A 24,469-nucleotide genomic window follows, 5' to 3' on the forward strand; every position below is an offset into this window, starting at 1 on the left:
AATCATGGAAAGTATACTTACATTACCTTCTCAAATATAGTGTTCCCCATTTTCTCCCTCTGACACTCATTCTTTCCTTCTGGAACTTTTGTCAGATGAACCCTAAACCTTTTCATTCTATCACTTACGTTTCTTAACGTCTTTAAATTTTTCATCTTTTTATTTCTCTGAACTGCTTTCTGGATTATTCCTCAGGTCTATCTTCCCATTCATTAAATCTCTTTTCAGCTGTATCAATAATTTACTATCCTCTGAAGAAATGGAAAACTGTAGGTTGGGTCCTCCATGTATTACCCTTCCAAAATGAACCTTTAGATTTTGAGTATAAAAATTAATCTTTTTTATTTTAGAGAAAGAAAGAGAGTGGGGGGGGAGGCAAAGTGACAGAGAGAGAGAGAGAATCTTAAGCAGACTCCATACTAAGTACAGAGCCCAAATCAGAGCTTGATTGCCCAACCCTGAGACCATGACCTGAGCTGAAATCAAGAGTTGGATCCTTAACCAACTGAACCACCCAGTTGCCCCTAGATTTTGACTATAAATAACGTGATCTTCTTGGACTTTTCCTTTAGAATCCTATTGTCAAATTCTCTTAATTACCTCTTTCTATAATCTTCCACCCCCCTCCCCACGTTTTCTTCATATTATAGTATTTAGAGATGAAAATAAGAGACAATATTCAAATTGATCTTGAGGTTAAGTACTACGTAGTATTACTTTACAGCTTATGTGTAATATTCTTCCAACAATTGACTTATGTAAGAATTTTTTCACTGTATTTAAGGACCGTCTATGGTTATCACCTCATGTTACCTAATGGACAACAATTGCTACATGTGGTCTATCCTTCCTTGTATTAGATGTGACTTTAAAATTTTTTATTATTGTTTTGGTCTTTAAAAATGTACTTTATAGGCAGAAACAAGGATTATATATAAAACTCTAGCTATATCAAGTTACAGCACCTCACACCCATCAGATGGCTTGCATCAAAACCCAGAAAATAGCAAGTGTTGGTGAGGATGAAGAGAAATCCCAACCTTGTGCACTGTTGGTAGGAATGTAAAATGGCACAGTTGCAATGGATTACACTATGACAGTTCCTAAAAAAAAAAATTAAAAATGGAATTACCATATGACTCAGTAATTCTACATTTGGGTATACATCCAAAAGAACTGAAAGCATGGGTTCAAAATGATATTTTTCATCCACATTCATAGCAGCATTATTCACAACAGGAAGAAGTGGAACCCACCCAAGTGTCTATAGAAGGATAAATGGATAAACAAAATGTTTATATCCGTATAACGGGATATTATTCGGCCTTAAAAAGGAAATTCTGACCCATGCTACAACACAGATGAACCCTGAAGACATTATGCTAAGTGAAGCCATGCCCCAAAAGACAAATAGTGCATGATTCCACTTGTATGAGGTATCTGGAGTAGCCAAATTCATAGGGACAGAAAGCAGAATACTAGCTGTCTGAGGGGGTAGTGGGGGAGTTTTCTGTTTTCCTTTTTTTAAGATTTATTCATCTGAGACAGAGAGAGGTTACGTGCATAAGCGCCCAGGCACTTGCGTGAACAGAAGGAGAGGAACAGAGAGAGAGGGAGAGAATCTCAAGCAGACTCCCCACTGAGCGCAGAGCCTGATTCCCAGGTTCCATCTCAGGACCCTGAGAGCATGACTTGACCTGAAATCAAGAGTTGGACGCTTTACCCACCGAGCCATTCTGGAGCCCCAGAAATGGGGAGTTGTTTAATGCATATCATTTCAGTTTTGCAGGTTGAAAGAGCTCTGGAGATTGGTTGCACAATGATATGATTTTACTTAACACGATGGAACTATACACTTAGACATGGCTAAGATGATCTATTTATTATTATGTGTATTTTACCACAATTTTTAAAAACCAAAAAGTTATAATAGTTTAAATAAAATAAGACCAATTATACGATTATGGTCTTACACCTATAATAGGAGATGAGTTAGCAGGATAGAAAATTTTCCAGGGCCTCTTTAACACAGTAGGGGCTACTCGACAGTACTCTCTTTCCCCACATCAATCTTGGATCTGAGATTCTAGAAGATGCTACTTGGTTCCAATTCCCCGAACTCTGGGATTAGATCAGGGAAAGAAGCAAACATTTTTAGAAATAGTCAATTTCTGTACATGACAATAGGATTTGGGTATCTCCAGGGTCATCTGCAAACCTTGCCCTCCTTCAACTGATTAAAATGACAAACACTGTATTATATAAAACCTCAATCTTGTACTGAACAGACGTCTGCGCCAACTTCTTTCCATTCTGGGGAACAGATGTTCCCTGTTTGTCATTGTTTTCCAGCGTTAACTGATTTTTGATGCCCTCATTTTATTTCTCCAGGATTATTTGTCTTTTCTTTTTCTTTTTTTCTTTTTTTGCGGGGTTTTTAGTCAAAGCTCCTTGCAAATTCAAACAAATACGTTTCCTTTGCTTTGTATTTTTAAAATCTTTTCAAGAACCCTTCTGATCGGTGAGTGACTGAGAAGATAGACTTGCTCCCGGCCATGATCCTGCTGGTTACCCAACTAGGTTACAGTTATCTGACTATTCATGTTCATAGACAAGAGCTGCAGGAAACTCTCTGATCTATATTTGCCTTTATTCTAAAGTTTGAAGCCAGAGGCCACAAGGGACTTTCTGCCTCCGAAATAGTTGCATTTGTGAAAGATAGTGTTGTATTTCCTTCATGTTTTGGCCCCATTTTGCACTTCTTACTGAACCTTAGCAGGCTCGACACCGTCAGCCATAAAAGGCTGATGGGCTTTGAAATAGCTTTGCAATTTTTGTCTTTATATACTCCACCTCATTGCATTTTAAGGGCATAATCTCCCCTTGGTGTTGGGGTGGGGGCGGAGGGGAGGCACAAAATGCTCCTAATACTTTCTGCAGAAAACGAACCCACACCAAAAATTTCAGGTGGCTTTTTAAAATCCAATTTTGCTCCTTAAGCAGTTTCTGGTAACTATCTTTCCGCTGACTTTGTAAACCTTCCCGTGGTCCAGCAGGACTTTTGAACACCAACCGTTACAGGAAAGCAACGGAAGGGGTCTGCTGTGTACAGAACGCAACAGCAAAGAAGAGGCTGAACTTGACCGGCCTTTTTATCTGGCAATCCGTGTAGCAGCGAGACCTGTCCCTCCTGCATTCACGGGTCGACACAGAGGGTTTCAGCCAGAAGACCATCTACTTTGGCTTGAAGGTGTAGGTTATGACTTTCACGGAGCGAAGCCAAAGTGTCCTACCTGACACTGTCCGATCCCCCAGCGTCATGGACATTACCCCAATTCACCTAAGATGATTGTTTTGCTCGGAGCTGGCTATCTGTTGTGTCCACAGGAAACAGGACAGCTCAGATTTTTTCTCTAAGAGTTTTCGGGGTGCCAGTCTGGTTGGAATGGGGAGGTGGGGAGGTGGGAAGCACTCTGTTTTGACTTTGACTTTGGTTTTACAGTGCGTTGGAAAGATAAACACAAGCAACGTAATTTTTAGAGAGTATGTGTATGTGTGGGAGGCTTCTAAGAAATCATGGGCCTTGGCACGCCTACTCGAGTAAAAGATCCCTGCAATGGTTAAAAGTGCTTCCTAACCTGTAGAGGTGTAAAAATCGCCGGCCCTGTGTTTCAAAATGAAGACTCCAAGGTTTGGAGATTGTCTGTGGCCTCATTCAGAGACCAACACGGGGCCGACAAGCGGTGCAGGCTCCGGTGGCAGGGCTCGGCGCCAGCGCCCGCGCTCGCGCCCGCGCCCGTGCCAGCGCCCGCCCCCCGGCTCGCGACCACCCGGCACCGCCCCTCGCCCTCCCTTCCCTTCCCCCCACCCTCAGGCGCCGCGAGTCGCGCCCACCCCTCCCCGCCCCCGCCCCAGCCGCGGTGGGCGGGCCCAGGCCGGGCGGGGCGGGCGGGCGAGGCGCCCGGGCTGCTGGCTCCGAGGAGACGGCGGGCGGCACTAGGGGGAGCTGCTCGCGCCGCTGCCGCGCGGGTCCCCCACGCCCGCGGTCCCGAGCGCCGCCTCCCCAGCCCGCGCCGCCGCGATGGCGGAGGACAGCGAGTCTGCGGCCAGCCAGCAGAGCCTGGAGCTGGACGACCAGGACACGTGCGGGATAGACGGGGACAATGAGGAGGAGACGGAGCACGCCAAAGGGTAGGCGCGCGGGGCGCGGGAGGCTCGGGGCGCGGGGACAGCGCGCCGCTCGGGTTGCGCTCGGACGCCGGGTCCGGGGGCGCGGGCGGGGCCGGGGCAGCTCTGAAGGGGCGGGCGGCCCCCAGATCTGCTGATGTCTGGCTCCCGCGGCTCCCGCGCGGCGCGGCGGAGGCGAGGCCCCGGGTGGGCGGTGGGGCGCGGGGCCCCGGTGGGGGGACCGGTGACGCCGATGTCACCTGCCGCGCAGCCGGCCGGCCCCTGCTCGTCCCCGCCTCCGCCTCGGCCCGCGGGTGCGACGCGCCGTCCTGGCCGGCTTGCGACTCGGAGGGACCGATGGGGAGGCGCGGTCCCTGTCCCTTTGTGGCGGCCCCGTTTATGGGAAGTCGTCCTCCTCCGCTCCTTGTCATCCTCTCCTTAAGTCCTTCCAGACCCTCCCACCCCTCCCCCAGCCGCCACCACCTCCAGAAAAAAGAGGAGCTGATGGGAGGAGTGGTTTTAGATTGGCGCGGGGTCTTTTGCGCGCTGTTGGCGGGGAACTGCGGAAAGTTGTGCTTGCCCGCCGCGGCCCCCGGCCCGCCCCGCGCGGAGCGGGGCTGGGGTCGCCGGGGGTCCCGGGGCCCGCCGCTCCTGGGGACGCGCAGATTTGTCACTGCCCCGCGTGCCTGCAGAGGTCTCTGAAGCAGGACGGGTCCGCTGATTTGGGCCCAGGCTTAGGGGATCTGAACAGATCTTGCTTGCAAAGCGGGTGTTTGATCTCCAAAGCCAGATGCACCAAGCGTTTTAGCACCTGATCAGGTTTCTTCTTACCCCTTTTCACTGGCTCCCTTTTCTCCCCGGGCAGACTTGATTTGCTTTCCCTTTGGAGAAAAGATTGCTTCCGGTTAAGGGTATTGAAGTTCTGTTTTTAGAGTGGGGTGGGGTGGGGTGGTCATTTTAAATAAGACTGGTGTCCTTAAAGGTGGTGTTTGCCTTACCCTTTTACCCGGTTGGATTCAAACTATGCGCTGGCACGGAGCACTTATTGCTGCCCCTTAGATGTGAGATTTTTGCAAACCATGGTGACTGGTGAAGAAGTGGGTCAGCTTGAAAACATGATAGGGAGCCCTTAGTCACAGATGGCTTATTTATTCAGTTCATGGAGAGGATTCTTTAAATGATTGATGATTTAAAGTGTAAAGCATTTGCATTCTATTTAACGTCTGCTTGAAGATTTGTTTAAGAAAGGAACTTTTACTGAGCTTTCATGTGTTATAAAATATTAAAAGAGATCAAGAAAAGGAAAAGCTGACTAAATGTTTCTCCCATTGGCAAGTTGCTTTTTATATTTTTGCAGTGAATAATACTTCGGTGGCAGCTGCAAGTACCGAATGTTACAATTCAAGTCTAGATATTTTTTTTAAGAGGAAACGAAATTCGACAGAAATCTAAGCCTGAATTCTGTGTATGCAGGGATAGAAATTTGCCGCGATAGCTAGCTACATATAAATATGCTTTCAACACAGTCGCATTAGTGCTAGAATGGGCCCAGGTGAAATGTGATGGATAACTCAAATAACTTTCCAAATAACTGCCCATTATCTTTCTGGCGAGACTCTGGACTTCTGTCTTGTCCACTGTAATTTATGTTTATTATTCATTCTTTTGTAGGCTGGGTTTGTACCTCCTTGCTTACACAATCCAGAATATTCATGTTACAGAGAAATACTTACCCGTGTTTCCATTGATCTGGGCCCTGGCCCAGGAAGCCTTGGCATGCATAGGCTGCTTGAAGTTCCAGAAGACCGAGAGGCATCTCTTGTCCTCCACAGAGATTTTCAGTGTTACACATTCACATATTGTATGTTAGCATGGTTACTCACCATTTAGAGATGACCGTTAAACCGAGGGTTTTAACCAAGAGCAAATAATATAAAAACTTCTAGTGGGGAGAGAGTACTAGAATGGATTTCTTTGTAGTGTGTTAGATAGGAGGAGATCAGTAAAAATTCGAGTTGTTGCACTTGTTGGACTGCTTTTTTGGATTTGAATTTACATGGTATGTGCCAAGTTTGTGGATAATTGTGTTCTATTTTGGCTTCTGTACTGATGATGATGTGGCTCAGTAGAAACCCGGATTTTTTTCTCACGTGTCTCCAGTTTGTAGATGTTAAAATTTGAAAGTCTCCTCTTTTCTGACCTCGGCCTTTTCATTCTCTAACTGGTTTAAATTAAGTGATGAATAAAGAACCTTTGGAGGAATGCATAGGTAAACACTTTACCTTTTAATGATGAATTACTGCTTTGAGGCCACTTGGTGTAGGTAAGGGCACAAAGCAGTAATTTACCAAATAGTACCCTTGTGGCCTGAAGCAATTAATTTACCCCCACAACTGAGTATGCAGATGACCCTTGAACAACACTGGCTTGAACTGCATGGGTCCAATTATATGCGATTATTTTCTCCACAGATAATGCAGCACAGTTCTATAAATGTGTTTTCCTTATGATTTTCTTAATAACATTTTCCTTTCTCTGGCTTACTTTATTGTAAGAATACAGTATATAATATGTGTAACATACACAGTATGTGTTAATCAACTGTTTATGTTATTGGTAAGGCTTCTGGTCAACACTATGCTGTTAGTAGTTAAGCTTTGGGGAAGTCAAAAGTTACACAAAGATTTCAGATTCCCTTGTGTCAGAATCCCTAACACCTGTTCAAGGGTCAACTGTCATGTATTTACTCATTTTAGACGTACTAAGTTGCAACTAAAACCTCAGATAAAAGGAAGATACCAAATTAGATTATTTTGCACCAAAATGTAAACATTATTACATAATATGCTTTTTTTTTCATTTTCGTAGAATTTTTCTTATGGACTAATTCATTTTTGTGGATAATGCTTCAAGTCCGTGAATGACATATGTTTTATGCTTAATGAGAAGAGTAATAGACCATTACCTAGAAGGATTGTTTAAATAACTCCCTTTAACGCGTGACTTACAATTAGAGGAAGTAACCAGGTCCTTGTAGAGGGCTTAGAGGGAACTTGAAAACTTTTAAGCAAATTCAGAGTTCTAAGGTAATCACTTTTCAACTATTATTTTTAGCAAGACTTTCTACATGGATAAAAATGAACTTCAATCCAGCTTTCCGTGTGAATTATTTGAAATAGTCCAGATTGCTGAAGATTTCTGTTCTGGTGGGGATGGCTGTGGTTACCTATAGGGTGTCTTCCCCTGGAGCTTTCCCAGGTGGGTTCAAGGTTAGATAAATACTCAAGGATCTTTAATACTTATCTCAGTTTGATACATGGGTGGCTTCTGTTTCTTTCTTAGGAAGGGATTTGGGTAACCATTGAGAATGGGGCATATTGTTGAAGGATCTTCGCAGCTCACTATCTTCTCATTCTAGCCTCTGTTTTATAACTCATTTCTTCGTTTGTAAAATAACAGTGGGTAGTGGTAATTACCTCGAATTCAGCCGACCACTCCACATGGAGCATACTTACTGTCCAGTGTTAGAAGCAGGGTCACACGATTGGCTCCAAATAAAATTAGTGTTCAGGTTGGCACAAAACCAAATCATTTCTTTTCTGGCTTTACCAAAAAAAAAAAAAAAAAAAAAAAATTCCTAGACAGATTGATGTTTTTCATCTCCTTCCCACTAAGAGCTTTTTCCTCAATATTCACTGTGATGGAATAGGAGGCAGCTACCAAGAATATTTACTTAGGGAGTAAAATAAGCATATATGAATATGCTGTTGTTGGCAGATAAATGACCAAATTATTCCCTGGGGTAGATATGAAATAGTTTTAGTATTTGAGGGTTATTCTGAGACATTTTTAAGCATTTCTTTCCTTAGAAAAATTAAAGATCTGGTATTTGGTAAGGATTAAAATTTTGGAATTCCTACAACAAAGAACATCTCTCTTCTCCCGCACCCAGTACGGGGGGAAAATTGAAGTTATTCTCCATGTAGTGTATTGTTCTTTCTGACTTTTTCTATGTATCGTTGAGACTGGTGGTGGGAATTTTTCCCGAGGATTATTCAGAGCTGTACTTTCTGAAATTTGATCTGTTATCAACTCTGTAAATCAAAATGGAAAGGTATGTTAACAGCTTATGGCCAAGGAACCCCCTCAGTTCAAGAAATACAGTTTGAAATCATCAAATGTCTGCTCAGACTTGCATATGAAATGTGATACTACCCTTGGGCCCCAGACAGACTTTTTTCCAGATACATAGCTAAACTCTAGAAAATTTCTAGGTATAGGACACACTCTTTGTTGTGTTGAAATTGTTTATTAACACAAGTGTCCACAATAAATATGTATGAGTCAGAGTCAGTTGCTCAGTTAACTCAGGGATTGGAACCAAATTCTGTACCAAGTTCAAGAAAAAGGTTAGCTGATTAGTTTTTTTGTTACCATATTTGAAGATCTATTTCTGACTTTTACTCATTTTAAGAGTAAAATATAATTTATTAAAAATTCAGACAATAAAGTGTGTAAGCAGCGGAAGGCCCTTGGTCATGTTATTTGCTAGAGAAATCACTACTGACAGTTTAATCAACTAACATTTTAATATATATAAAAAAGTGCATATTTAGCGTTAATAAGATCAAACTTCACATGGACTCATTTGTTATCCTGTATTTTTTCACTATTAGTGTTGTGCTAGAACTTTCTGCAGTAGACGGAGGTCACTAGTTACATGAAAGGTGGTTAGGGTCACTAAGGAACTGAATTTTAAATTTTATTTAATTATAATTTAAATGTAACCAGTGCTTTCTGGTTAGTGTGTATCAGATTGGACAGCTCAGATCATATCCTGCTTTTGACTTTTAGAAGCTTTTGTGGTTCTCAAAATGCTTCTTTATTGCGGAATATTTTTCATTTCTTCCCTCTAGCGGTTTAGAAGTTTTACACCCTCCCCCTCCGGGAATGATCTTTAAATTTTGAGCAAGCATGTTTTTATCTGTATTTCTGTCAATGTTAAAAATTAACCATTATTCAAAGTATTCTATCATTGAACAAAACAAAACGTGTAGGATGTTTTAACTTCTCCTTCCTTTACGTGGCCTGGGTTTTGTTGGAATAGTCTGAAATTTTAATTCCATGTGGCTTCTTTTATTTTTGCCCTTGTATCCCATTAATACTTTCTTCTTAACTGTTACATTATATTCATAACCATATTGTTGAAAACTAATTAGACTCCCCTGTTTTTGTTGCTTATCACTATTCCTTGTAAACCATACCTTCTTTTTTGAGGACTTTCTCACATAATATTTTAAATTAACATATGCAGATATGTTTTCTGAATTCTTGTGTATCAGAAGATGCCTTTCTTTTGTCCTTGTGCATAAACCATAGTCTGGGCATGTGGGTAATTCTATAATAATCATTTTTCTCCAAACTCCACAAACGCTTTGTTATCATCTAGCATTTAGTGGCACAGATGCTGTCTCTCTGCCAATCTGCTTCTCTTTGTTATATAGGAAACCTCGGTCTTTTTTTGTTTTGACTTGTTTTTAGTCTAGAAGTTTCTAGGACTTTCTCCCGATCTTTCTATAGCCTGAGGGTTTCCATATCCTTTTACATTCTACAATCATACTTTTCTTTAATACCTAACCAGAGTACTCAAGCTGAGACAGAGGGATGGAGATTTCTTGGGGTCTGAGCTTTCACGGTCCCCCACTGCCTCTGTTACCTCCAGCTTCCCCATCACCAGCTCTGAACGCTTTTGGCTTTTGACTCTTTAACTCTTTCTCCTCAGACCTTTGACACTGGATCAGTTTGTTCGGTATCCCCTGCCCCCCAAAAGCCACTAATATCAGGCTGCTGTGCACACCACCAACTGAGGGTTTTGTGAATAATGAGGGGAGAGGCTGGATTATCGCATAAGGGCAGAAGACAACTTCCAAGTCAACGTCAGACATCACTGCTCAGCAAAGGGATTTAGTTACTGTCCGTGCCCCTCCATAGGCCACAGCTTCCCACATTTACTTGGGAGTTCTTTCTCTCTCCCAGGGTGTTCTCTGCATCTTCCCACCTCCACCCCTCCTCCAAGTTCCAGGTGAGAGGCTCCAGTGTCATTTTTTTCAGAAAGGCTTCCATCCAAGGTGATGAGCCCTGTGAAAGGCCCTATCACCCTCATTGCCACAGGGAGAGCTGTGGTCTTCTTCAGGGAAGGAGCTAGTAGACAAGGCCAGCACCTCAAAACACATCTGCAGGACACGGACATGTGTCTCCCTGTCTGCTTCCAGGCAGACTGAGCGCGGAGACCGTGCTCGCCGGCTCTGTCTTTGCCATAACTGGTGCATGGGACATGGTGGTGGCTTAACAAAGATTTGTTCAATGGTCCCAGTGGCTCTGAATCTCCACTGACATAATTTCTGATTTAAAAAATTTATCCCTATGTGCAGGAGGGCTATGTGAAGGATGTTTTTTTTTCCCCCTAATTCTAACTGAAAGGACTTGGACTATAGATTTGCACTTCGTTTCTATGCTGTATAGACCCCAGCGTGGTAAAGTAATTGCTAATTTTCTGAACTTTCGGTATGCTCTTCCTACTTCGTACGTACGTTTTCCTTGTTGAACCTTTGCAACCACAGATGAGGAGATGCGTGCTTTTCCAAGCTTTACAAACTTGTCCAGGCCTCATCTCAGATTCACACTTACTTAGGTTGTGGGCCTCTTGCCACCTGACTGTAAACACTCAGCCCTGCACTAACTGCAGGAACCATGAATCAGGAAAAAGTGATTTGTCTGATAGTGTTTCAAGCTCCTCTCCTTTTAAGTCAGAGATGACCAACTTGAGTACCTCTAGAGTCAGAATTCACCAGTGTAACGAGGGCAGGAAATGTCAGTGGATTTAAAAAGAAACGAATACATTTCCTTGTTTTAAAAAAATACTGCAACTTGATTACAGAGAGAACTCTTGAATTCTCTTCAGGTCTGTTCAAGGACTAATTTTAATGGTAGCATCACTATTTGGCAGTGAAATCTTTTTTCTTCCATGCCTATTTCTTGGCAGTCTAGTCCCCGATCTAGACCAAGTTCTACAGCGGCCCCAGTGCGGCCTCCTTCCCCTGGTGCCCTCCACCTCCCAGGACTTCGGTCAGTCAAGTCTTCATGGCCTTTTGGCCATTTGGAAGGAAAATGGGCTCAGGAATCCAGTGTTGAGCATTTCAGGAGGATAGTGCTGCTGGAGGAGAATCCACGTGAGCCTTCTGGTTCCTCAGCTCCACAGCCCAGCCTCTGGCGCTGGAGTGGGTTGTGCTTTTGTGGGTGTTTTTGAATTCCTGTAAGTCAGGGCCCATCAAGCTCCCCAAGAGGCAGGAGAAAATCCACTGCAGAGATCACCTGGTGGGGGGTGTCCCAAACCAAGTTGGGATTTGAACTTCACAGTTTCTCTTTTGTTAGCAAATTGCCTTTCTGTTACTGGTTTCAACACACACACGCACACACCAGGGAAATACGCGCTCCTTTCTTCCCACGGCTGAGTTCATTCAGTGTTCAAGTTCATGTAGTACGTTCCTGAGAAAGATGGTGATTCAGTTAATATGATAATTTTCCATAGTCTCTTCATTTGTTTTTTTTTTTGGGGGGGGGAATGTAGGGCTACTTGTTCATTACTATTCTTTGGGCGTTTATTAACATTTTATAGAAACTGAAGAAAGAACCAATGAAAGTAGAGTTCTTTTTTGTTTTTCCAAATGAAGTTTTTTTTTAAATTTTTTTGCAGAAGCACATTATTTTTATTTTATTTATTTTTTAAAAGATTTTATTTACTTATTTGACAGAGAGAGAGAGAGTGGGAGAGGGAACACAAGCAGGGGGAGTGGCACAGGGAGAAGCCAGCTTCCTGCCCAGCAGGGAGCCGGATGTGGGGCTTGATCCCAGGATCCTGGGATCATGACCTGAGCCGAAGGCAGACGCTTAACGACTGAGCCACCCAGGTGCCCCAGCACATCATTTTTAATGTAGAATGTCAGAATGTATCATCAAGCAATGCCTTGGTGTATTCATATATACATGTATTTCATATATATAATTCATGTGTACATATATACATTTTCCTATTCATATGTATTTACAAAAAGCAAATATACTCTTTCCGTTGTCCTGGAAATTCCTGTCATTTGATGTGCCGTGAATATCCTAGCCCTCCCTGAGACCATCCCAAGGCTCTGTGGAGACTCATCATCTACGCCGTCTGCTGTTGGGCTCTCGTGCCGGGGCTGCCGGTGGGCCCCATCATCCAGAGCAACGCCGTCCTTTCCTGCCACCTTGTGTTTCCCTCCCCCCTTCCATTGGCCAGGATATGCCTGTGGTACAAAAATTGTCTTGGACCGGCTGAACCCAGCAGACATCCTGAGGATGGCAGTGAACAAAGTAGAGAGCCTGGCCTGTCTTCTAGAACTTGCCTTTGGGGCAAGCAGAGATTCAGGAGAGCAAAGTGAGCTCCTATGTCGGATGCTCTGTTATTTGGGACTTAACACCCCCACCCCCGGGGCAGCCTGACCTGTATGCTAACTAATAGAACCTCTGTATCTTAGCTTTGGCTCTGTACCCACCTTAGTTTTTTAGATTAAAAAATATTTTGAGTCGGTAGAATGAGCATACGGTTACAAAATTCAGAAGGCACAAAGGGGTATCCAGTGAGAGGTGACACTTACTCTCCCGGCATGGAGTACCCGTCGTCAGGAGCAGCCACTGTTGCTAGGTGGTGGCCTGTCCTTCCAGCAGTGAAGGATATGGTGTGCACATGTATGCGTGCCACGCTTGCGTGTGCTTGTGCTGGTACTAAAATCAGTATGTATATCAGGCCACGTAGACCAAACTCTTTTTTTTTTTTTTTAAAGATTTTATTTATTTACTTATTTATTTGAGAGAGAAAGTGAAAGAGCACGAGAGGCAGGCAGAGGGAGAGGCAGACTCCCTGCTGAGCTGGGAGCCCGTTGCGGTGCTCCTTCCTAGGGCCCTGGGACCATGACCTGAGCCAAAGGCGGATGATTAAGTGACTGAGCCACCCAGATGCCCCCAGACCAACCTCATTTTTTTAAAAAACTGTATGTTATTTCATTGACTGGCTGTACCATTTTTTCTTTAATAAGCTGTCCCCTATTCTGTGCTAGTAAACAGTGCTGAAATTAATATCCTTGAATGTATATCACTTCTCTAAAATATTTCATAACAAATATTTTAGAATCTTTTTGTGCTAGTAAGTTTTAGGGAGGCTGTGCAGTGTATTGAAATTAGTATTAAACCAGGGATCAAGAAACTTCCATCACTCACCCTTAGTTTAATTTCTCTGAGCTCTGGGGTGTCTCTGTGTTTTTTAAAAATTTCCTTATTTCTTTCCTCTACCATCCCAAAGTGGACTGTTTAGCTACCCTCTATCCTTCTGTGTTTGAGGTCATATCCTTCTATGTTTGAGAACTCCCAAGTTCACTTTTGGTATTCCAGGTGATGACTGATGACCTTTTGCTGTGGCAGCCTCATCACTCCTATAATGGTGGTGTTTCCCCCACACCATACAGATGTTGCCCTTCACTTCTTCATGGGATTTTTCTGAAGAGAAGAACATAATATTTTGCCACACTCTGTAACCAAAAGGATTTCACGTACTTACGGAATGTTCCTGTAATGGGAGATTTGACTTGGTGCATGATCAGCATTGGGATATAGAAAAGGGGAAGTAGAGAATGAAACTTTGATTATGTAAGGAAATTTAGAAATAGGAATATCATTTGAAAAGCATGTTGATTCTTTGTGGACGCTAACAATAAGAATCCATTATTGAAGTGAATCTCAGCCAGACAAAAGATTTATTTTTGACTTGTTAAGTACTATTTGCCTCTCAAATGCCCAGAAATGAGAAAAGTTGTGTAAGTAGGAGCTAGTGTATTTCAGTCAGAAAAACATTGTGGGCATGGGTGAGAGAAAACTATAGGAAATAGGCGATTTTTCTCTAATTTGGACTCTCTTGAAGGGTATACTCTGCCAACTCCCTCAAGCCTTTAAAATAATTTTTTTTCTACTTGATGTATTCATCATTTCATCTTTAGAAACAGTTTTGCCTAACAGGCAAAGAAGTAAGCCTTTAAGAAACTTGTTCGTTGAATATCTGAACAACTTGTACTTTGTCTTTTAATTATATATAATGAACTTAAAGATGCATTTAAAATTTTCATTTACATTTTAAATATTTCCTCCTTTATTCTGATCGTGGACTATCTGCAAAGACAAGTCTTAATTTCACAAACTGTAATTCATGCTAAGCTAGTTTCTAGCCAAAGCATAGTGATACAATTTTATTGTAATTAACATTAACTCCTATCAGAATTGGGTTTTATGGGAAGTAGAATCTGAAATTGTTTGATAATACTGAAATGATTGTGGAAAGAGAAGGCTGAAGAGGTAGGAGATAGTTTCCCACATTGACTTTATGGTAAGAGTTGAAACTACTGAGAACTTGCAAGCAACCAAGTATCTTAAAAAGGGGGATTGGTTGATCAGAACCTAGCAAAGGGAGTCATCCAGGTTCTTCTAGACCAGCTAGGCCTGGGTTGAATCTAGGGCTTGCAGAAGCTACTGCCCAGAGCTAGCCACTCTCTGCTGCTAACACTGGTGTAAATACAGAAATTGTTGGCTGGTCCCACCATGACCTCCGCCCAGCATTATGATCTCAGTCGCTGCAGCTGCCAGCCTCCTTGGCTGACCTTTATAATGATCTCTGACCTTCACTGGTCATAAACTTGGGAGCATCTTTGAACTCTGAGCTTTTCAAAGGCTTGTCCATGACTTATGCTTGGTCAGAGATCATCTGGAGAACCCCTGACTTGGATTTCCTGCGTTAACCCCCTAAGGTGAGGAATGTGCTGGGAAAGGGATGAAGCCACCCAACTGGTGAGGTGGCTGAAATTTTACTTTAGGTCGCGCCATCACAGAGCTAGATGATGACATCTGGAAGGGTGGATTCCCACTCTGGACTGTAGGTTCCACTTGGGGAGAAAACGGGTGAAGAAGTCATTGCTGGAATTGCACTGACTGAGCTACTGACAATAGACTGCCTCGCGAACCTGAAGTGTAGGTCAAATCCGTGATTGAACTGGGCGGCCACGTGATCACCTTATGAGCGCTGGGTGCCCCCATCCCCCACGAGGAGAGATGCGTGCGGCCCACGCCCCCGGAGCACCTGCCTCTGCCATGGCCCACTTCCCGTAGCTGCCAGTGTGAATCGTCTCCTGTCTGCAGGGCACTGTGAAGCATCTTTGCATCCCCTTTCCTGTTGTTCATAAACTGTATCAAAACTTCGGCACAGAGTTTGTCCCTTGTAGTGCCGTTCCATCTCGTAAAGGGTGTGGCATCCCCACCATAATACACTCGTTCAAAAACGATTAGGCTGGTGAAACATGGCCGGAGATCACGAATAGGCAGATGACCCAAGAGGAGCCAAATATTGCCAACATATATCTCAAAAGACGTCTGGTCTGTGGAGAGGCGCTGACAAGAGGCCATCTTGTGTAGCCACGGCCGAGTCCTGGCTCAGCCCCTCCTTACCAGGTAGCTCCCAGCCAAGGCCAGACCCGCTCTGTATTTCCGTTTTCTCTTCGATAAAATGAGAACGACAGTCCCTGTAGCACCTGCCTTCCAGGGCTGACCTGTGTGAAGTGCTTGGTTGGCACAGCACCTAGTGCGTTCAGGGCGCCACCTTGCTGCCACGCGGGCGGTGATGGTGGCTCCTTCCAAATTGTTCTCCTGAGCGGCCTGGTCAGGCGTATGGGAGTTTCTTTCCCTCCCACTCTTCTGATTTCATCAGACTTACAGATGTTCGACAAATCAGCCGATAAAGAGTAAAATCCGAGGTGGTTTTCTTTTCAGATCCCGTATAGCCATGAGGTAGAGCATCTTGTCGACTCTCTTAGCTGTTAGAGATTACGCTTTTGAGCGGCACTCATTCGCCGCCCATTCTTCTGTCAGTCTTTTGTCTTTTTCGTATTGATTTGTTTCATTGATTTCACATTCACCCAGCAGATATTTATTGAGGACCTTTGGTACAGCAGACACTGTTTTAAATGCTAAGAATACAAAGGGAAATGCTGTTTTATGGACCTGAGGCACTGACTAGAGGAAGAGAAATAAATACATAACACAATTTTAGCTACCAGTAGGTTAAGAGAAAAGGCGAGGCAGGGCAATCACATTAATAGCTAACATGGATTGAGTGATTTCTATGTGCCAGCTACTGTACTAAGTTCTTAACGTGTAGTAACTGGTTTTGTCCTTGCAATTTTTCTAATAGTTTCTACTGAAAACTCTATCCTTTTACAGCTGTGGAAACTGAAGCACAGACAGGTTAAAATAATACATTCCAAGTCCCACAGCTAGGAAGTAGTGGAGCCAGAAGTCAAAACCAGACCCTGGCTAAGGCCTGCATTCCTGGCCAGGGTGTAATGTTATCTCCCTATCCTGTATTGGAGATACAGTGCAAAAGAGGAAAGATTTTTTTGTGTATTCTGACTATTAATAGTATTTTATCATGTGTTTTATGAATATCTTGCCTCATTCTGTAGTTTAAAATATTTATAATTAGTTTGCCACAAAATATTTAACTTTGATGTAGTCGAGTTACTGCTTTTTATTTGTAGTTGTACTTTTGAGGTTGCCCCTATTTATTCCTTTTTTTAAAATTGAAGATTAGTTCACATACAATATAATGATTCAGTATTTAAATATATTACAAAATGGTCACTGTGGGACGCCTGGGTAACTCAGTCAGTTAAGCATCTGCCGCCTTCTCAGGTCTTGATCCCAGGGTCCGGGGATTGAGTCTTGTATTGGGCTTCTTGTTCAGGAGGGTGGCTGCTTCTCCCTCTCTCTGCCATTCCCCCTGCTTTTGCTCATGCTCTCTTGCTTAGTCTCTCACAAATAAATAAATAAAATATCTTAAAAAAAAACAACAAAAAATGGTCACCACAATAAATTTAGTTGCCGTTTGTTACCATACAAAGTTGTTATGATATAATTGGCTGTGTTCTCTATCCTGTACATTATATCCTTGTGCCTTATTTATAACTGGAAGATTGTCCATCCCCCCACCCTGTAACCATGAGCTTATTCTCTGTATTTTGTTTGTTTGGTTTTTGTTGTTGTTGTTGTTTAAAGATTTTATTAATTTATTTGACAGAGATGACAAGTAGGCAGAGAGGCAGGCAGATAGAGGAAGAAGCAGTCTCCCCACTGAGCAGAGAGCCCGATGTGGGGCTCGATCCCAGGACCCCAGGATCATGACCTGAGCCGAAGGCTTTAACCCACTGAGCCATCCAGGAGCCCCATTTGTTTTGTTTTTTAGGCTCCACATATAAAGCATACAGTACTTGTCTTTGTCTGACTAATTTCACTTAACAGATACCCTCCAGGTCGATCTATGTTGTCACAAATGGCACGAATTTCATTCTTTTTTATGTACGAGTAATATTGCATAGAGAAGGAATAAGATACCTAGGAGTAAGTTAGCCAAGAAGGTGAAAGATCTATACTCTGAAAACTGTAAGACATTAATGAAGAAGATGGAAGAGGACACAAATAAATAAAAAGATATACCATGCTCATGGATTGGAAGAATTAATATTGTTAAAATGTCCATATTGCCCAATCTACAGATTCAACACAATCCCTATCAAAATACCAATGGCATTTTTACCCTCCAGTGGTATTTTTCACAGAACTAGAACAAATAGTCCTAAAATTTGTATGAACCACAAAAGACCCCAGATAGTCAAAGCAGTCTTGAGCAAAAACAAAGCTGGAGGTTTTACACCCCTGGAAGAATGCGTATTCTGTTTTTGGATGGAATGTTCTGTATATATCCATTAAGTCCATCTGGTCTAACGTGTGGTTTAAGGCTACTGTCCTTTTTAGTTTTCTGTCTGGTTGATTTTAGTGGAGTGTTAAAGTTCCCTACTATTATTGTATTACTGACAGTTTCTCCCTTTATGCCTATTAATACTTGCTTTGTGTATTTAGGTGTTCCAATATTGGGTGCATAGGTATTTACAAGTGTTACATCTTTTTGTTGGATTGATCCTTTTATCATTATGTAATGGCCTTCTTTGTCTTGTGTGGCAGACTTTGATTTAAAGTATATTTTGTCTGATATCAGTGTTGCTAGTCCAGCTTTATTTTCATTTTTGTTTGCATGGACTATCTTTTCCATCCCTTCACTTTCAGTCTGTAAGTGAGTCTCTTGTAGGGAGCATGCAGATGGTTTTTTGTTTTGTTTTGTTTTGTTTTTACCTCTTCTGTCACCCTGTGTCTTTTTTCCTGTAGCATTTAGTCCATGTACATCTCAAGTAATTATCAATAGGTATGTATCTATTGCTGTTTTGTTTACTGTTTTCTGGTTGTTTTTGTAGTTCTTGTTTGTTTCTTTTCTTGCTCTCTTCTTTGTGATCTTTCTTTTGTGGTTGGATTCCTTTCTTTATTTTTCGCATTTTTATTAGATAGGTTTTGGTTTGTGGTTACTGTGAGGTTCATATATAACAAACTATGTGTATAGCAGTCTATTTTAAGTTGGTGTTTAAGTTTAGATGCATTCTACATTTTAACTCCCTTATTTTATGTTTTTGATATCATATTTTGCATCTTTTAATTTTGTGAATTTCTTAACTAATCATTGTAGATATAATTAATTTTACTGCTTTTGTCTTTTAATCTTCAGACTAGCCTTTTAAGTGATTGATCCACTACCTTCTGGGTTCTGTATACCACTATATGCATGTCTTTAACAGTGAGATTTTTTTTCTTTCATATATTTTTCTATTTCTAGTTTTGGCTTTTTCTTTTTTCCTTTAAGAAGTCCCTTTAATTTTTTTTTTTAAGATTTTATTTATTCATTTGACGGACAGAGATCACAAGTAGGCAGAGAGGCAGGCAGAGAGAGAGGAAGGGAAGCAGGCTCCCTGCTGAGCAGAGAGCCTGACACAGTGCTCGATCCCAGGACCCTGGGATCATGACCTGAGCTGAAGGCAGAGGCTTTAACCCACTGAGCCACCCAGGTGCCCCCCTTTAATATTTCTTACAAAGCTGCGGTGATGAACCCCTTTAGCTTTTCCTTCTCTGCGAGACCCTTTATCTTCCCTTTAATTCTGAATAATAATCTTGCTGAGTAGAGTATTCTTGGTTGTTAAGTTTTTTCCTTTCAGCACTTTGAATATATTGTGCCACTCCCTCTGGCCTGCAAAGCTTGTCAAAAAATGAGTTAACAGTCTTATGGGACTCCATGTGACTAGTCGATTTGTGTCTGTTGATTTTAAGATTCTCTTTTTAATTTTTGACATGTTAAATATAATGTGTCTTATTGTGGATCTCCTCGGGATTATCTTTTTTTGGAACGCTCTGTGCTTCCTGGACCTCAATGTCTGTTTCCGTTTGCAGGTTAGGGAAGTTTTCAGCTGTTACTTTTCATATAAGTTTTTTGTCGCTTTCCTCTGCCCTCTTCTGGGACCTCTGTAATATAAATGTTAGTATGCCTGATGTTGTCCTAGAGGTCCCTTAAACTATCTTCCTTTTTTCAAATTTCTTTTTTCTTCTTGCTTTTCAGTTTGGGTGATTTCCACTACCCTGTCTTCCAGTTTGCAGATCTGTTCTGCAACCTCTCACCTGCTTTTGATTCCCTCTAGTGTATTTTTCGTTTCAGTTAACTTTAGTCTTCTGCTCTGTTGTTTTTTTTATTTTGTTTTATGTCTCTTTGCTGAAGTTCTCACTGTGTTCACCCAGTGTTCTCTCAAGTCCACTGGGCATCACCCCTATATTGTGGCTGGGATTCCACTGGTAGGGGCTTGCTGCTGGGCAAGGCCGGTCCCCAGCCTGGTGGGCTGTGAGGCCCTGCCCAGACTGCTGTGGATGCGCTAGTGGGCAGGGTTATCAGCCTGTCTGCTGTGGGGTTCAAGGAGGAACAGGGCTGTGCTGGACTCTTAGCAGAACATGCCTCCTGGCTTTAGCAGTCTAGAGGAACAATTCCAAAATGGCACCTGCTAGTGCCAGGATCAGCATGGCCAAATAAGTGCAGAAATTGCTGACACCAGTGTCTCAGTCCTTGGAGAGAGGCCCAGCTGCCTCCTGCCTATCTGGGAGGCAGTCCAGATTAATAAATGGGTCTCCTTTACCTATAATCTATGTACTTTTCTATCTGGAGCTTTGCACTCATTTCCAGGTCTAGGGAGTCTGTGTGCAAGCCCTTTAGGAGGGACTTTCCTTTCCCAACAACTCTGTAATTTTCTTGAATGTACTCCCCATTGGTTTTCAAAGCCAGGTATTTTAGGGGCACATCTCTCCTACGCAGAATCTAAGTGTTGGCTTGCCTGGTTTGGAGCTCAAATCTCTCGCTCCTTAGGGAAAATTTTCTTATAGCTAGGGCCCTTCCTGATTGGAATTCCATGGCTGGGGTGTGGTGGGTTTTTTTCCCTCAGTGAGACCATACCTCTACCTCTTCTATCTACCCTGGTGGCATTCCTGTTGTGGTGCTCTGTTCATCCAGTTTCTAGGTCCCTTTCTGTATATAGATGTAGATGTGTTGTGTCTGTGGGAGGAGGTGAGCTCAGTATCTTTTTATGCCGCTGTCTTGAACCTTTTCCTGGAGTTTCTGTTCTTTTTTTTTTTAAGATTTTATTTATTTATTTGACCGAGATCACAAGTAGGCAGAGAGGCAGGCAGAGAGGGTCGGGTGAAGTAGGCTCCCCGCTGAGCAAAGAGCCCGATGTGGGGCTCGATCCCAGGATCCTGAGATCTTGACTCAGGCGGAAGGCAGAGGCTTAATCCACTGAGCCACCCAGGCGCCCCTGGAGTCTTTGTTCTTAACCATTTTAGGCATTGTAATTATTATAGACACTTTAGAAAATGCGTGAAAATATAACAAAGCTTATCTATAATCCCATCATTTTCTATGCAGAAATAGTAAATCAAGGGGAAAAATTTATAAAATAATTAAAACATCAAACCATTAAGAGTTTTTGTGGGGAGAAACTAAATAATCTCTGGTGGAATCCTGTGAAATCTAAAATTGTTTTTTTGGGGATTCACATACCCTAAATTGAATTATTTTGATGTCCTTAATATTAATGTATTAGTTATGATAGGGTAAACTGCTATATCAGGTAGGCTCTAATGTGCAGTTTGCTCAATGGAATGAAAATTTCCTTCTTATGTCACATATAACAGCCACGTGAAGGTGTTCAGATGGGTGGCAAGAAGACTTTTCCTTCATTCTATCAGAGCCTAGTCTTCTCCCATCATGTGGCTCTCCCATTCTCTGTTGTCTCATCCTACATCTGCATCCTGTCAGCACTTGGGAAGGAGTGGGGAGAACACCCAAGAGAGTCTGTGGGCTGGCAGGAAGTGGCAGACCTCACTCCCACTCCCATCCACTGGCTAGACCTTAGTCACATGGCCATATTTGATGGTGAGTAAGTTGGAAAACATAGTCTGGTTGTGAGCCCAGAAAGAAAGGGAAGATGGATTTTGTAGTCAGCTAGCAATCTCTACCCCACTTGTTTATCCTGGAGCATCTGCAGAATGTTTGCTTGGCTATAGTCCTGTCTATAGAATCTTGGAATATGTCTTTGAACAGAGTTGCTGGATGTATATATTAAATATTTGCCATTTCCATGGCTGAGAAGGAGTTTATTGGTTAACCTTCTAAGATAAATGGGGTTTGAATACGCCAGAGATTCTAGGTGGGCACAGACAGAATTACCTGTCCTTCCTGGGGTAGGAAAACTGAGTGGCTTTCTGCTGTGACTCTTTCGTATGAATTCTGGGGGGAAGTAGGAAGTGCAACTTCTGTTCTTAAAGAACCAAGAGATATTTATAAGAGGGCTGCGTGAGTTCCGTGGCTAACCTGTGGCTCAGGATTTACTTTTGAGTCCCAAGGGTCTGAATCAGTTATTCTTCATTGGATTTTCAAGAAGAGTCTTCAAGAGCAGGGATTTTTCTTTATTATCCTGAGGCCCAGCAGAAACTGTACTACCCGGGGGCTGTGACATCTGCAGGCCACCATCACCAGCTCTTGGTCTGCAAAGGCCTTGACATCATCCTACCACCTCCAGGGACAGGAGTTGCACTTGCCAGTGTTTTAACAGCTTTTTTGACCTATAGTTCACACATCCTACAATTCACCCATTTAACGTGTGTGATTCTGTGGCATGTAGTATTTTCACAGAGTTGTACAAACATCCCCACAATCAATTTTAGGACATTTCATCACCCCCAAAGGAAACCCTGGGTCCCTTAGCTGTCACACCCCAGTACTCTTCATTCTCCCAGCACCTGACAAACACTAGTCTTTTTTCTGTCTCCGTAGATTTCCCTGCTCTGGACATTTTGTGTAAAGGGAATCCTATAGTATATGGTCTTTAGTGATTGGGTTCTTTTATTTCGCGTGATGGTTTCAGGGTTCATCCGTGTTGTAGCGTGGGTCAGGACTCCCATCTTTTGTTGCTGAGTCCTACACCATGGTACGGATATGACACATCTTCTTTATTTGCGTATCCGTTGGTGGGCATTTGGGTGGCTTCTGCTTTTTTGGCTGTTATAAAATGATGCGTCTGGGAACCTCTGTGTGCAGGCTTCTAGATAGGATCTATGTATTTGCTATTCCTGGGTATATACCTCAGAGTGGAATTGCTGAGTGGCATGGTAGCTTTAATGGTTAGCATTTTGAGGAGCTGCCCAACTGTTTTCCAAAGCACCTACACTATTTTGCGTTTCTGCTGGCAGTGTATGAGGGGTCTGATTTCTCTACATGCTTGCCAACACTTTTATTACCTTTTGTGATAACTCTTATCCCCACAAGTGTGAAGTCCGCCTGTCAGTTCTCATTTACCATGTGTTCTCATTTACCATTATCTCATGTACCAAGTGGTACACTGGAGGCTTCTGGGAGATGGAAATGTAGTTCGTCCTCATTTAGGGGTGGGGGATTTCTGCTTCTTTTCAATGTGGAAATACTATCAGATATGTCTGGGAGTTTGGAGGAGGGGATGGCTAATTTAGTGCCCGTGAGAGCAAAGGGGGAAAAACAACAACAACAAAAAAACCCTTGAGCACTAGAGTTAACAAAAAGGATTCCAGTTTCTCCATCATAACAAAATAAGATAGTATAATTTTAACAAGATGGTATTGGGAAGTGGAGGAAGTTGTGGTGTGTAATACCAGACCCCAAAATACAAATTAACAGAAAACTTCATCGTATGAGTGTCTGGGAAGTTATGGAATCCGTGATAAAGGCATATTTAAGGAAATTTTGGTGAAATAATCTGGTGTTTTTATTTACTTTTTGTCTCTGTATCAACTTCAGTTTCCATGAGTTTGTTTATCTTTTTTAGAAAAAAAGTGATTGATAGACACAGAACCAATCTGTGTCTGGATTATTTGTTGGTCCTGATTCTTCCTTTCTATCCATTTGGGTAGGCATCCATGCCAGTCATAAATTAGCAGTTTGTATCCCTCTGGATGAAAGCTTCTTGGAAATTTGGAGATATTTTGTTTTATTTATTTATTTTTTTTGGTAAAGATTTTATTTATTTATTTGACAGACAGAGATCACAAGTAGGCAGAGAGGCAGGCAGAGAGAGAGGAGGAAGCAGGCTCCCTGCTGAGCGGAGAGTCCGATGCGGGGCTTGATCCCAGGACCCTGGGATCATGACCTGAGCCAAAGGCAGAGGCTTTAACCCACTGAGCCACCCAGGTGCCCCTGGAGATATTTTAAACTAGGTGTATTGGATGGAAGAGCTGTAAGGTCCTGGGCTCGCAGTGGTTTCTAGAAAAGCCATAACCAGCGGCAGTAAAAGAATGAGGCAGGACAGGGGTATTTTCCTGGGTTATGAAGCCTAGGGCATGTCCCTGATGACTTTAGTTACCACCACTCCCCTCCCCCAACTCACCCCTGCTCCCAGCACACTATTGCGCACATAGTAGATGCACAGTAAAAACGTGATGCTAGGCCATAGTAAGTTTACCCTGCACATAGGGAGAATTGTAGCTTTCAGAAGTGTTCTGCCACCTGGCAATAGGTGACTGGAGTCATCCCAAGAGCCAGAGATCTCAAGAGAATTATTCACTCATTCATTCAACAAGCATTTGAAATAAAAATTTGCTAGTGTCAGGCATTAAAGCACTACAGACCTTGGGGGTGCAAGTATGAATAGCTTTTGTCTGTTCCCCCCCCAACACTGACACCACACAGGCATAAATCACACCACCACAGTTCAGCGAGCTCACTGTTTCACAG

At 42.7% G+C, this 24,469-nt stretch overlaps 1 protein-coding gene across 4 annotated transcripts in view; it reads left to right on the plus strand.

Moving 5' to 3' along the window:
* Positions 1–4,000: 4,000 nt before the first annotated feature.
* Positions 4,001–24,469, plus strand: part of NMT2 (N-myristoyltransferase 2) — a 64,700-nt gene continuing 44,231 nt past the window's right edge. The window contains exon 1 of one of the 4 annotated variants that reach the window (XM_032880921.1): positions 4,001–4,191. In XM_032880921.1, coding sequence (XP_032736812.1) covers positions 4,082–4,191 — 110 coding nt within the window. In that variant the 5' untranslated portion in view covers positions 4,001–4,081. The remainder of the gene's footprint in view (positions 4,192–24,469) is intronic. The other 3 variants (XM_032880923.1, XM_032880919.1, XM_032880920.1) reach the window with 3 other exon arrangements.

This window comes from Lontra canadensis, unplaced genomic scaffold (genome assembly GCF_010015895.1).
Source record: "Lontra canadensis isolate GAN:19392208 unplaced genomic scaffold, GSC_riverotter_1.0 scaffold72, whole genome shotgun sequence".
In the NCBI taxonomy this organism is placed as follows: domain Eukaryota; kingdom Metazoa; phylum Chordata; class Mammalia; order Carnivora; family Mustelidae; genus Lontra; species Lontra canadensis.